At 47.1% G+C, this 12,374-nt stretch overlaps 1 protein-coding gene across 1 annotated transcript in view; it reads left to right on the forward strand.

Moving 5' to 3' along the window:
• The window catches only part of SCRN1 (secernin 1), a 61,533-nt gene that overhangs the window by 36,103 nt on the left and 13,056 nt on the right, over positions 1–12,374 (forward strand). The window contains exons 3-6 of the mRNA XM_032401858.1: positions 392–573; positions 4,210–4,412; positions 7,471–7,665; positions 9,866–10,031. Coding sequence (XP_032257749.1) covers positions 392–573; positions 4,210–4,412; positions 7,471–7,665; positions 9,866–10,031 — 746 coding nt within the window. The remainder of the gene's footprint in view (positions 1–391; positions 574–4,209; positions 4,413–7,470; positions 7,666–9,865; positions 10,032–12,374) is intronic.

Genomic DNA, 12,374 nt, shown 5'->3' on the forward strand with positions numbered 1-12,374 from the left:
CAGAAGGATTTTTTTGCCTATGAGAATAAATAGCTATGTATGTGTGACACTCCGGTGCCCTCTGTGCCTACTGAATTGACCAGACAGAATATTTGGGGCACAGGTTGGCTGAACACCTGGTTGAGGAAGATGACTGCTGGATCCGTGAGCACTGTGGGTAAACCGGGCTTGAGCCAGAGACCGACACTTGATTGGCAAAACCGCAACTCGCCACAGACACCTCTGAGCTGCATTGAGACTTGGGGTGTTTTTTAAGTCTGGTGTTCCTGAGGCCTTTCATTTTTTGGGGCTCTGTTTGTAACTCATGTGGTGGGTCAGTGTAAGTACCAGGGTGGAAACTAAGTGGATCCTGGCAGGTGATGGTCTTTTCTTTCCTGTCTTCGTTTTTCAGTGCACTTACATTTCAATCGACCAAGTCCCCAGGACCCATGCCATTGTGATAAGCAGACCTGCCTGGCTTTGGGGGGCAGAAATGGGGGCCAACGAGCACGGAGTATGCATAGCCAATGAAGCCATCGATGCCAGAGAACCCGCCGCGGAGACGGAAGCCTTACTGGGGATGGATCTGGTCAGGTACACGGTGATTCTTTGGAATGACTGCTCACAACAGGTGGGGAATGGGGACAGGATTTATGTTCCTCCAGACCTCATATTTTGTAACACAAGCCTCCCAAAGAAGACGTGTGCCTTTTGATATGAAGTTCAAGGTGATAGAAAAAAGAGAGTAGATTACAATGGAATATTATTAAAGCAATAAAAACGAGCCAAGTGCTACATGCTTGAATTTTGAAGACATTATACTAAGTGAAAGAAGCCAGATGCAAAAGGTCACATATTGTATGATTGCATTTACATGAAATGTCCAGAAGAGGCAAGGTCATAGTAGTAGAAAGTCGATTAGTGGTTGCCTGGGGTTGGGGATGGGAAAATGGGGAGTGATTCCTAAGGGACATGGGGCTTCTTTGTGGGGTGTTGAAGATGTCCCAAATTTAGATTGCGGTGATAGCTGTGCAACTTTGCGAATATACTAAAAATCACTGAACTGTATGTTTTAAGTGGGTGAAGTTTATGGTTTGAAATACATCTAAATTATAGGAAAGAAGAAAGGAATCATATAAAATACATAAGATATAAAGGAAAAAAGAAGAGACATATGTCCCTCCTGTCCCCTCTTCGTTTCCGTCGTCTGTTTCCCTTTCCCTGCTCTGTGTTACAGGGGGGAGCGGGCGTGTGCGCTTGGTGGGATGGGGATCTTTGCTCGTTTTCTGCTGCGTCACAAGCACCAAGAGTTGTGTGCCTGGCCTGTGCTCGCTGATCAATGGCTGGGTTTGGACTGAATGACCAAAGGAGAGGGGGGGCTGGAATGAAATGACATTCTGAAATGAGTTTCTTTTTTCTGGGATCGTGAAATGCAATAGAATCATGACTAAGTTGAAAAAATATTAAGCTGGGAGCCAGGGGCCTTGGTTTTCAGTGTGAATACACCAAGTTATAACACATCTCTGGCCCACAGTCTCTACATTTGTTTGAAGGGAGGCCTTAGATTGGATGACCTCTAAAGAACCTCCCAAAGCCAACATTCTATGCAGAGGAGTAGAGGTTTTGACCCTTTGTAGGCTGTGTAGGGAGGAAGTGCACATTTACGCTGAGACCTCTGTGGTCTGTAGCTTCCACCAACCGATGGACAGGTCTGTTAACCTTTCAGGAAAGGGCCCAGTGAGCTTGACATAAGTGTGTGAGAGTCATGGGCCGCAAATAGGGATTCTTCCAAGGATTTACCATGAAACAAGAATTTCAATTTGGGAGCAGCTAACTCCAAGACCCAGAAAAACCTGGACCAAGCACACACTTTTGAAGGATCTGAATTGTGCCGAAGGTAGATGTCAGAGCGAGACTCTAACCTTGGCCCAGTAAATTTCATCCCTTTGCCTGCCCTGGTCATGCCCATAATGAGGTGAAGCAGCCAGTGTGGAAGTAGGCATGGGGGCCAGAAAGATGCTGTTCTGGTTTTGAATCACATGAATCTGCCCCATCTAAGAGGCCAGACCACTGTGAAAGGCTTTGGAACAGACATCTTGACATCGGGTGACTTATGACCCTAGACTGCTGTAGCCCTAGCACCTCTGCCCCCCGTCGGGGCCGGGCAGCATGTAACCCCGCTGCTGTTCGCAGTCTGTGGAGCAGGCTGTCCTGTCCTCGCCCCATGGCACCGAGGCGAGGTGGGAGGGGCCGGGTGGACGAAGGAGTATCGTTGCCCGTGGTCCCAGCCCGGGGGTAGGAGAGTGAGATCAGAGTCGTGTCTGTGGATGAGTGTCGAGGTCCCGCTGCAGATGCTGTGCACGGAGGGCACAGAAGTCAGCGTGGGAGGGCAAGTGCATGTACTGGGCGTCTCAGGGTGGAACGCAGCAGGCGGAACAGCGGGACAGTGAGCTAGACACCGCACAAAAGAAGTCACAGCTTCCAAAGGCGGGGTGCCCCTGGCTAGGTAGCACATGCTCCTAGCACAGGTTTGCATGGCCAAATTGGAGCCCTACGGAAGCCCTGGGGACAGGCTTCTGCTTGGAATGCATGCATGGGGCAATGTGACCAGAGGCTCCCAGGGACCTGTGGAGGGAGGAATGGGGCCCTCCTGGGGGCACAGCTTGGGCAGACCTGTAGAGGTGCTCATAGCACACTTCTTTGCTCTGGATCTTCAAGATCAGATGAGTGCTTGCTTCTGCTATTCCTCTTTGGAGAAGATGACACTGACCAACAGAAAAGTCTACTTAATCCGATCTTCTAATGAGTTTATTTTTTATCACTCTCCTAAGGTCTTAGGGTTCAGCTTTCCAAATCAGTGGTTTGTCACCAAGTCTTCCTAAATAAACTAAAATTGAGAACTGCCCAGTGAATTGATATATAATGATCTGACTATGAAAATAAGCCTGTTACAAGAATACGTGTGTAGCATAATCTTTTCCTCTCCCTGGCAGCACGGGGAAAGTCTCTTCAGAAAGAATCAAGCCGGGTGAATTTTAGTAACGATTGGTCTGTTGTAAATTCCCCGAGAACTGGCTGACACGACCATCTTAGCAGGCACCGCTGCCTCTGCTCCGAAGTTCTTGGGCTCCTGGCCCCAGAATTATAATGTGGAGGAAGAGATGGATACATGGACGTGTGCTAAGCACGTATCATGCGCCATCCTCTTTCGAATCAGCCTGAGAGGGACGTACTGCCTTTTTGACTTGACAAATGAAAAAATCAGGTTTCAGAAAGGTTAGGTTACCGAAGGTCATGCTGCCAGTGGGTGGCACAACCAGAATTGGAAGCTGGCTCCCTCTCTCTCTCTCTGAGTCACTGTTTTTCTGCCAGAGGGGGCTGCCTCTCGAACGTACCCACCACCTACGTGGGCCTGGGCAGTTGTGCTTATATTTTCACATTCATTATCTCATAAACCTGTCCTCAGAGCAACCTGATGATGTAGGTACTTACAGGTGACATAAATTTGAGTTCAAATATAGTACACAACTTGCCCAGGGTCGAGCAGAGGGCAGTATCTGTGCCCTCTTTAGGGGGCCAACTAATTGGAAGGCTGGGAGGAGACTGCTGTGTCACTTCAGAAGAAGGATGTACTTTTTGATAAGGGAAGCTGTAAGCCACAGCAGTAGAGGGAGGCTGATAGGTCGGAGGAGAGAGATGTTGAAAAGCACGGATGTCCCAACCAGGCACCCATTCCTAGTGAGATCTCTGAGTAAATTATATGCATCGAGGACAGTGGCTGGCTATGGAACACTTTTATTACCAACCCACATGCCTGGCGTATGAGATTTCCTTTTGCCCGGAGGCAGGAGGGGGGATAAGCCCCAGAAAGGGGGTCTTGATAAGGCTGGAGCTGAGCTGGCCAGTGCCAAGGGAGCCAGAGTTAGAAAAGGAACCGAGAGGGCGGGTGAGCTGCCCTTCACGAGGGAGAAGCCGCTGGGTTCCTGACTCTTCCGTCTGTGTGGGAGGGGGGTGCCCAAAGACAGAAAACACCCCCATGATTTTGAGCCGAACATGGGAGAGATGTATTCTGCGTTCAAGTGGCGTGATCTGCATCTTGGCCCGCGGACCGAACGTGTTGACACGTGTCAGCGCGCTTCGTCCCTCGGCTTCGTCCCAGTCTTTGGTTGGCGTGGCAAAAACCACATGGTAGGAAGGGACTGAGGTATACCTCCGGTTTTCTTGCTCCAGGCTTGGTTTAGAAAGAGGAACGACAGCTAAAGAAGCCTTAGATGTCATCGTCGCCTTGTTGCAAGAACACGGGCAAGGTGGGAATTACTATGAAGACGCAGACTCCTGCCACAGCTTCCAAAGCGCGTATCTGATCGTGGATCGTGAGGAGGCCTGGGTGCTGGAGACCGTGGGGAAGTACTGGGCTGCCGAGCAGATCACAGGTGAGCCCGCGTGGGTGTGGTGGCCGAGGCGGGTGCTGCCCAGACGCGTAGGAATCCCGCCGCTGACGCGCACCCTCTCTGTGCCAGACCTTGTCTTCTGGGCTCTGCTTCTAGGGAGAGACCTGGGGCGCGGGGATGTCAGCACTTGGGAAACACACCCTTGAGATTTCTTATTTTGTCTTTCCTTTCTGGGCAGGACCCAGTTTTGACTACCAGCAGTTTTGTGACCCAAATGGTTACACTGACTTGGCCAAAGGAATGGTGATTTTTCCCGTTCCATTCAGTCAACGAACCACCAGGACAGGGAGCTGCCCCTCGTCACCCCCAGCCCCGTAGCTCCTTGTGCTTGAAATGTTCCTCTGAAAGAGGAATTTGGATCCGTGTGGGGACCATTGACTGCCTCTGGGCCGACAAGCTCATTTCTCTGTGAGACAGTGTTTCTAGAAAAGCAGAGGACTAGGGAATGCACTCGGAAGGTGGACTGCCCATTCAGTGGTTGCTCCGTGCTCCCTGCAGCATTTGTTCTGAGACGGTTCTGAGGGAGGACATGTTAGAGGGGGCTGTGGTTATCCTGTCTCATCACTTAGCACCCTCATATCGGGGAGCGGCTGGCATCCCAGAATGGGCTAGAGGGTTTCCGAGAGGACTAAAGAGTTCTAGGAGAGCATTGGCCAGTGAAGCCCCACTGACATTCCTTAGGACTGAATGACAAGCACATGGACCGGGCGCTGCCGTTTCTCCCCGCCTGTGCTCGTGGCAGACACATAACACTCTCCCGTATGGGACCTATACTTGGCCTCTGTATTTTTCTCGACTGAATTTGCAAGGAAGTCTCTTCCAGTTGCTCAGAATCGATGCTAGGGATGAAACCTGTTTTCCATCTCTGCCTTAGGGGGGATTGGAACCAAGTCGCACCTGAGTTAGAAGCAGAAGAGCTACTGCAATAGTTGAGAATCAAGCCCGTTGTTTTCTGTGGCCTAAGTCAGTGCGGTGATCAGGGTTGCAGCGGACGACGGGTATGTTGGGTCCCGAATGAGGCTGGCTTGCGGTGCTTGCCTGGAGGAGGGCAGCTTCTCCACATTCTCACAAGGGCGCCCTTGCAACGATCGCGGAGAGTTTCTGCGCCGCCGCGTGCCCAGCATCCACCCACGTGTGCCCTCAGGACTGCTGGGGCCCGGGTGGGCCGCCGGGTCACCAAGCCTCCTGCCGTGCAAGAGCTTCAAACTCCTTTCCCAAAAACGTTCTCCTAGGACGAAGCCTTACTATCAAATGGTTCCATCAAGAGGGCTAGTGGTCCATGCTGATAAGGCCGTCATAGGTTGCTTTTCAGTAGAACTTAAAACTTTATGATCTATACCTGCCTTTCAAAAGCTTAGTTTCCCTTCAAGATATAGCTTAAAAAATCCATCTCCTCAAAATGCATGTTGTCTTTCACCAACTATTGACATAAAACCCCAGCCATTCCTCGGCCTCATTGATTTCATGTCTTCGCCCCCCACAGCAGTGTGATAGCAGTAGGATTTCATGAGTCTGGCCCCTGAATGCTCACATCCCCGAAAGCAAACATCTACTATAAATCAGCCCTTGAGGAAAATATTGTCTGTGGAGTTGTTCACAAGACTTTTTTGATAGCTTAGTATGAAGAATGCCAAAATCACTTATTTAGGCCAAAGCTACTTTTTATTTTTAATTTTTTTTTTTTAAGATTTTATTTATTTGCGAGAGAGAGAATGAGAGACAGCATGAGGGGGGGAAGGTCAGAGGGAGTAGCAGACTCCCCGCTGAGCAAGGAGCCCGATGTGGGACTCGATCCTGGGACTCCAGGATCATGGCCTGAGCCGAAGGCAGTTGCTTAACCAACTGAGCCACCCAGGCGCCCTATTTTTAATTTTTTAAAGTAGTTTTCTTCTTGGGTTGTCCTCTGAGAAGATGAATGGCAGAGGGCCAATGCCCATCCGCTAGGAATACTTGTTTTGGAAGAATAAGTCAGTGAAGTAGAACATACTGGAAGAACTCCGTCCAGTACTGGCCTTGTCTCTAGGAACTGGTTTTCAGGCAGTAATGGCTTTATTGCAGCTTGTGGTTTGAGCTCTCTACTTCATTCTCCAAGAATTTAGAAGATCAGCATGCTCCCTGGAAGCAGCAAATATGGAGGGCCTTTTTGAACTACAACTCATAACTTCTTAGTGTTCTAGACAGCATCTGGAAGCTTGAAGGCCAAGTCGTCCTCAGGGTATTTGCGGCTGAGGCTTGGGAGGAGCCAGAGCGAGAAGTTCTGGCCTCACCCTCCTCCATCAAGCCCAGTGTACTCTGAGTGCAGGTGTTTCTGATTCTAGACTTCTTTAGTCATACTTATATTTTTATGAGAAAAATATTCCCATAGAGTTTCCATGCTCATATACATGGATACACATGTACACACACACACACACACACACACACACACACACACCCCTGATAGACTCAGAGACACATATATTGACAGGTGCATTCCAGTCTTTTAGAAGCACTCATTATCAGTGCCATTGTGTTTTTCTAAATGTTGGGGCTCGAAAAAAAAAGCTGAATGAAGAAGTATTCATATTTGTATTTTCCAAAAATGATGTATTTGGGCAGAGGGTGGTGGCATAGAGTGTTCCTTCAAGTGGAGGAAGGCTGAATTGGGGAGGAGAACTCCACAGTTGTGACATTCATAAGTCTTGTTAGTCGTGCCATGTCTCTTTCAAGAAACCGTTCACTTTTCTTGTAAGTAATAAATGCTTGGGGCTTATTTAGCCATAATGAGGGCTTCACATGTTTCCTTTCGAATGTGAATTGTAGATCAAGTGACCGTTGCTCATTTAAAATGTGGTAATGCCCTGTCAGGACTGGTCAAACCTTCTGGGAGGTCTCCTTAAAAGAGGACCAAGGATTGTGTGTTTCTGTCTTCAAAAATAGAATCGATTCCTCTCTGTAGTTAAAGTTGAATTGCAGAGAAGGGATTCCCTGTAAATTTCCATTTCTTGACTAAGTCTTTCTAAGCACATTTCCAACTAATGGGGCTTTGTACTCTCTACAGAGGGAGTGAAGTGCATTTGCAATCAGCTTTCACTCACCACTAAGATCGATGCGGAGCACCCTGAACTCAGGAGTTATGCTCAGAGTCAAGGCTGGTGGACGGGAGAGGATGAGTTCAATTTTTCTGAAGTTTTTTCTTCAGCTGATGACCATCTAGACTGCTGTGTAGGCAAAGACAGCATAGACAAGAAAGAAGGTGAGTTTGCATATCCCTTACGGTTCTCCCTCTCACACCTGTCGTCTTGTAGCTATTTCAGAGAACTCCTCTGATCTTAGGAGGGTGAGCAAAGAGGAGGAGATGACAATAGACCCTGTACATAGAGACCGACCTGTGTTGACGGCCCTGAGGAGCCGGCAGGGTGACGACATGTATCTCTTGTTGTAGGACGCTTCCTTATCCATGGAAGGTTCTTCTCCTTCTGACGTTACTTCACCTTTAAACATCGGTGTCTTTATGATACTTATTGCAGCCTTCCTTCTACCTCAGCCTTTGTATATTTGACTTATTGTCTTCTGTGTTTACCTCTCTCATTAGCTTGCTGGGCCTTGAGGGCGGGGCGTTGTCCTTTATTCATCGTGGGATCCCCTTGTGGTGCCCATTATAGTCTTTTGCTCTGTGAACATTTATTGAGTTGAACTGTTGACCTGAATTCTCTTCCCAAACCCTCTGTCTTCCCTCCAGTTATTGACTCAATCAGAATCCAAATTGAGGTAAATGTGGTGACTGGATAGCTTGTTACTTTGGTGTCTGAGTGGAAACCCTTCCAAAGAAGCCACCGTGGCCACATTTTATATTTGCCAGTGATATTTGTGTTTTGTAAGTTAAACCTGTGATCATTCAGAACGGGGGTTGGCAGACTATGACCCGTTGGCAGCCAGAATTTTATTGGAACACAGCCATACACACTTATTTAGGGATTGTCTATGGCTGTTTCCATGTTATAGTAGCCCAGTTTCACAGTGAGTTACAACAGGGATGGTGTGGCCCCTAAGCCTGAAATATTTACTATCTGGTTCTTTAAGAAAAAGTTTGCTGACGCTTAATATAGAAGAACACTTCAAGGACTTTTGCTGTGGAGCTTAATTAATGGATTCAGGGTAGGAAGGTAAGAAAGTATCCATTTTAAAATGAGAGCTTAAAAAAAAAAAACCCTAAGAGTTAAAAAGAAAACTAGCTTGATAAAAGTATATAATACCAGATGTGACATAGTCCCGCCAAAACATCAAACCTAAATCTGATGAAGCCTCTGGATCTAGCTACTAGTTTACAGGAAATACAGAGCATGGGGGCACATTAAATGAAACACCAGGGGGTGCCATCTGCAAAGTTCAGACTGTGGGAAATTCTATAGGAGAAACGGCCCAACAAATAAAATGCAAGGAAGTAAAACGAGAGGCAGAGATTAGGGGAGATTTGAGACATTATTAACCTATTGGATCCTGATTTAAATCAATAAACTCATTTATGAGACAATGAGAACATTTGAGCACTAGGTAGTTGAAGAAATCAAGGCTTTTGTAGTTAATATTTTTAGGTATGACATACTATAAATAGAAACTTACAAAAAGGATTTGAGTTGTGTTAGTGAAGTTTAAGACACCTTTTCCCTATGTGATGCTTTGATTCCATCTTTCTGAACACAGACCGTAAGAATAGTGTTTTAATGAATTATAATCAGAGAGAGAAAATGTAAAGCTGGGGTCCTGTGTAGTTAAGGAATTGTTGACACATTTAATTGAAGTCAGAGCCAATAGTCATAATGGCTCTGAATATTCTAAATACTTCTCTATGTGAATCTCTGCCATTGCAGAGGCCATTCTCCAAATATCGTATTAACTCTAACCAGCAAGAGTGTACGAGAGAGCTTGCTTAGTGGTGTGCATAGATGGCATGTACTTTCCTGTGGATATCATTCTATTGTGTACTGCATTTGTTGAGGAATTGCTAAGTGCTCCAACAAAGACACTCCAAAATAATATGGCTTAAAGACAATGGAAGCTTATTTTTCTCCCATGTTACAGTCTAGATGTATATGGATAGTCCAGGGCTGGTGGGTTATTCTGCTTGAACGCAGGATTTCCATCTGTGGTCCACTTGCAGGCATGTCCTCGGCAGCAGCAAGTGGGGGAAAGGTGAAGGGCAAACTGTCCTTTTTATGGGGGTGATGAGAAAGTTGCACATATCATTTCATCTCCCATTGGTCAAGATTTGTCATGTGGTCACACGTAGCCACAAGGGAAGCTGGGAAATGTAGTCTGTAGCTGGGCAGTTAATGTTCCCAGCTATCCATTCAAGGGTTCCGTTACTAAAATGGAAAAGGAATGAATGGATTTTGGTTAACAACCTGCCACTGTTATAGCTTCTCTCTTTCTGTCTTTTTTTTTTTTCTTTACAGAAAGCATCACTGTGCAGACTATGATCGACATCTTGCGGGACAAAGCCAGTGGAGTCTGTGTAGACTCCGAGTCTTTCCTTACCACAGCCAGCGTAGTGTCTGTTCTGCCTCAGAACAGAAGCTTGCCATGCATTCATTACTTCACTGGGACCCCAGATCCTTCCAGGTTTGTCTGAGACACAGCTGTGCTGGCAGAGAGTATGTGCGTCCCTTGAAAGCTCATCCAATAAGTATATACTATGTTATTGTACCTCCCCTTCTGTAGCTGAGTCACATTGTTCAGTTGTGGTCAGTGTGGCCAATGAGCACGAAGAACTTTGACTAAGGGAAGCTCTTGGCTTTAGTCACATCAGTTTTTTTTTTTTTTTTAAGTAGGCTCCCTTCCCAGCATGGAGCCCAGCACGGGGCTCAAACTCATGCCCCTTGAGATCAAGATCCACATGCACTGAGATCAAGAGTCAGACGCTTAACTGACTGAGCCACCCAAGTGCCCTTAGTCACATCATTTTATGACATTCATGGAATCAAATTGTTTTAAATTCAGCAAATATGTATTGAGTTGATATCATGGGCCAGGTGTTGTGCTATATTTGAGGGATGCAAACATAAATAACCACACAGTGAGACAGATGCAGAAATGCCCAAGATTTATCAACGCAGTCAGTTCCTATAAATTAGAGGACAAAATGGTCCAGAGGCCGTGCAGATGGAAGCAATGTCAAGTGCATTGGCCGCTTCCTTAAGACGTTGTGTTTCAGGGGGTTGCTTTCTGCCCACATACTTCAGCAAAGGGGTTGTATTGTTCACTGTTTAAGAACACAGCCTCTAGAATAAATTGCCAGGATTTTGAATTCCATGTGTCTCACTTAGTGGCTGGTAAGTTACTTAACCTCTGTAAGCTTGAGTGTCTGTACTGTGTGATGAGGATAACACTGGCTCCGACTTTGTATCCTTGTTGGGGGGATTAAATGAGATAATCCAAGTAAATACACAGTAGGTTTAACTTCTCTTTATTAAGACTATCTCTGATTTGCCAGGCAGACAGCTGTCCCTCTCCCTGGTAGTGTTCAGTCCCATATACCACAGGTCACATCGTCAGTGGCTTAGACACAACCATCCAATGGTTTCTAATTCTGTTCATTATCAGAATCACTTGGGGGAGTTTTTGAAAAGTACAGGTGCCTTGACCCAAACCTATTGTGTCAGAATCTTTAAGGTGGGCTCAGGAATCTGTCAACTAAGACTGATCCCCAGCCTGGAAAACTCTAGAAGACTTTCTATTCCAGTAGTTTCCCTGGTAATTTTTAGGGGTTCCATCGGCTGAAAACCATTATCACTGTTTGGATATTGGGTGTCAAATCTTTGACTGCTACCAGGAAGTCTGTAGCTGTTCAATTTCATTCCTTCCAGCCGAACATATTTATTCTTCTCTTACTGTTCCAGGAATATAAGACAGTGATGGCGTCTAGCTAGGGACTGTTTCTTGGATGACTCAGGGGAAAGCCCAGTACCTCTCTTGACCTTTTGGCCTTACTTTTTCTTTTCTTTTTTTCTTTTTTTATGTTTAGAGAGAGAGAGAGACCCGTGTGTGCAAGTAGGGTGGGGAGGAGGGGCAGCAGGAGAGGGAGAGAGAGACTCTTAGGCAGGCTCCACACCCAGCAGAGAGCCCAACGCGGGGCATTGTCTCACAACCTTGAGGTCATGACCTGAGCTGAAATCAAGAGTCAGACACTTAACTGACTGAGCCACCCAGGCGCCTCTCAGCCTTACCTTTAAACCACTGCCAATATCAATTTCAGCAGGACCTGACTATTAAATTCAGTATAAGCTATTCTTAGTTTTTCCTTCATTCATTTATTCATTCAACAGAACTTATTAGGCACCTACTATATACCAAATATCATGCTTGTTGGGTACTAGGGATGAAGTATGCACAAGGTAACAGGTGGCTTGGAGGAGATGATGAAGGAGCAAGCTTCACGGAGGAAGGATCCCTTGAGTGCCAGGCATTCTGGGAAGAGGAAGAGTGTTGGGTACAAAAAGCAGGAATGACATTTTGGTAGAGGGAACATGCGCAAATGCAGAGAGCCCTGAAGCAGTGTCCTATTGTAGATTAGGTTTCCGTCTCTCCTCCACCCCCCACTCCTCCAGTAAACGAGCCCAGCCACCCTTGCGTGGCCCCTCTGCTGGCCTCAGCTCCACGGTGTTCCAGCCAGCCTCCCAGGATGTGCTCCTGTTTGATCCCAGCTGCCTCCTCTTGATCTTATCTCCCAGTGCTCGATGCTTGGTCTCATGGATGGCCCCGCTCTCGCCCCCTTTGTGGTCCACCAGCTCTGGGGTTCGTCCTCCCCTGTCGTCTGGGCTTGCCCTCATGGACTCTGACTCAGCATGCCCCCATCGCTGGTGGATCAGCCGCGTCTTGAGAACACTCTGCTGGCTCACAGGGGTACATGTGGGCACTTAGAGCCCTACTTTAAAGTGACGGGAATGCTCTGCCAACGTATTTGGA

This window comes from Phoca vitulina, unplaced genomic scaffold (genome assembly GCF_004348235.1).
Source record: "Phoca vitulina isolate PV1807 unplaced genomic scaffold, GSC_HSeal_1.0 scaffold4, whole genome shotgun sequence".
Classification (NCBI taxonomy): Eukaryota; Metazoa; Chordata; class Mammalia; order Carnivora; family Phocidae; genus Phoca; species Phoca vitulina.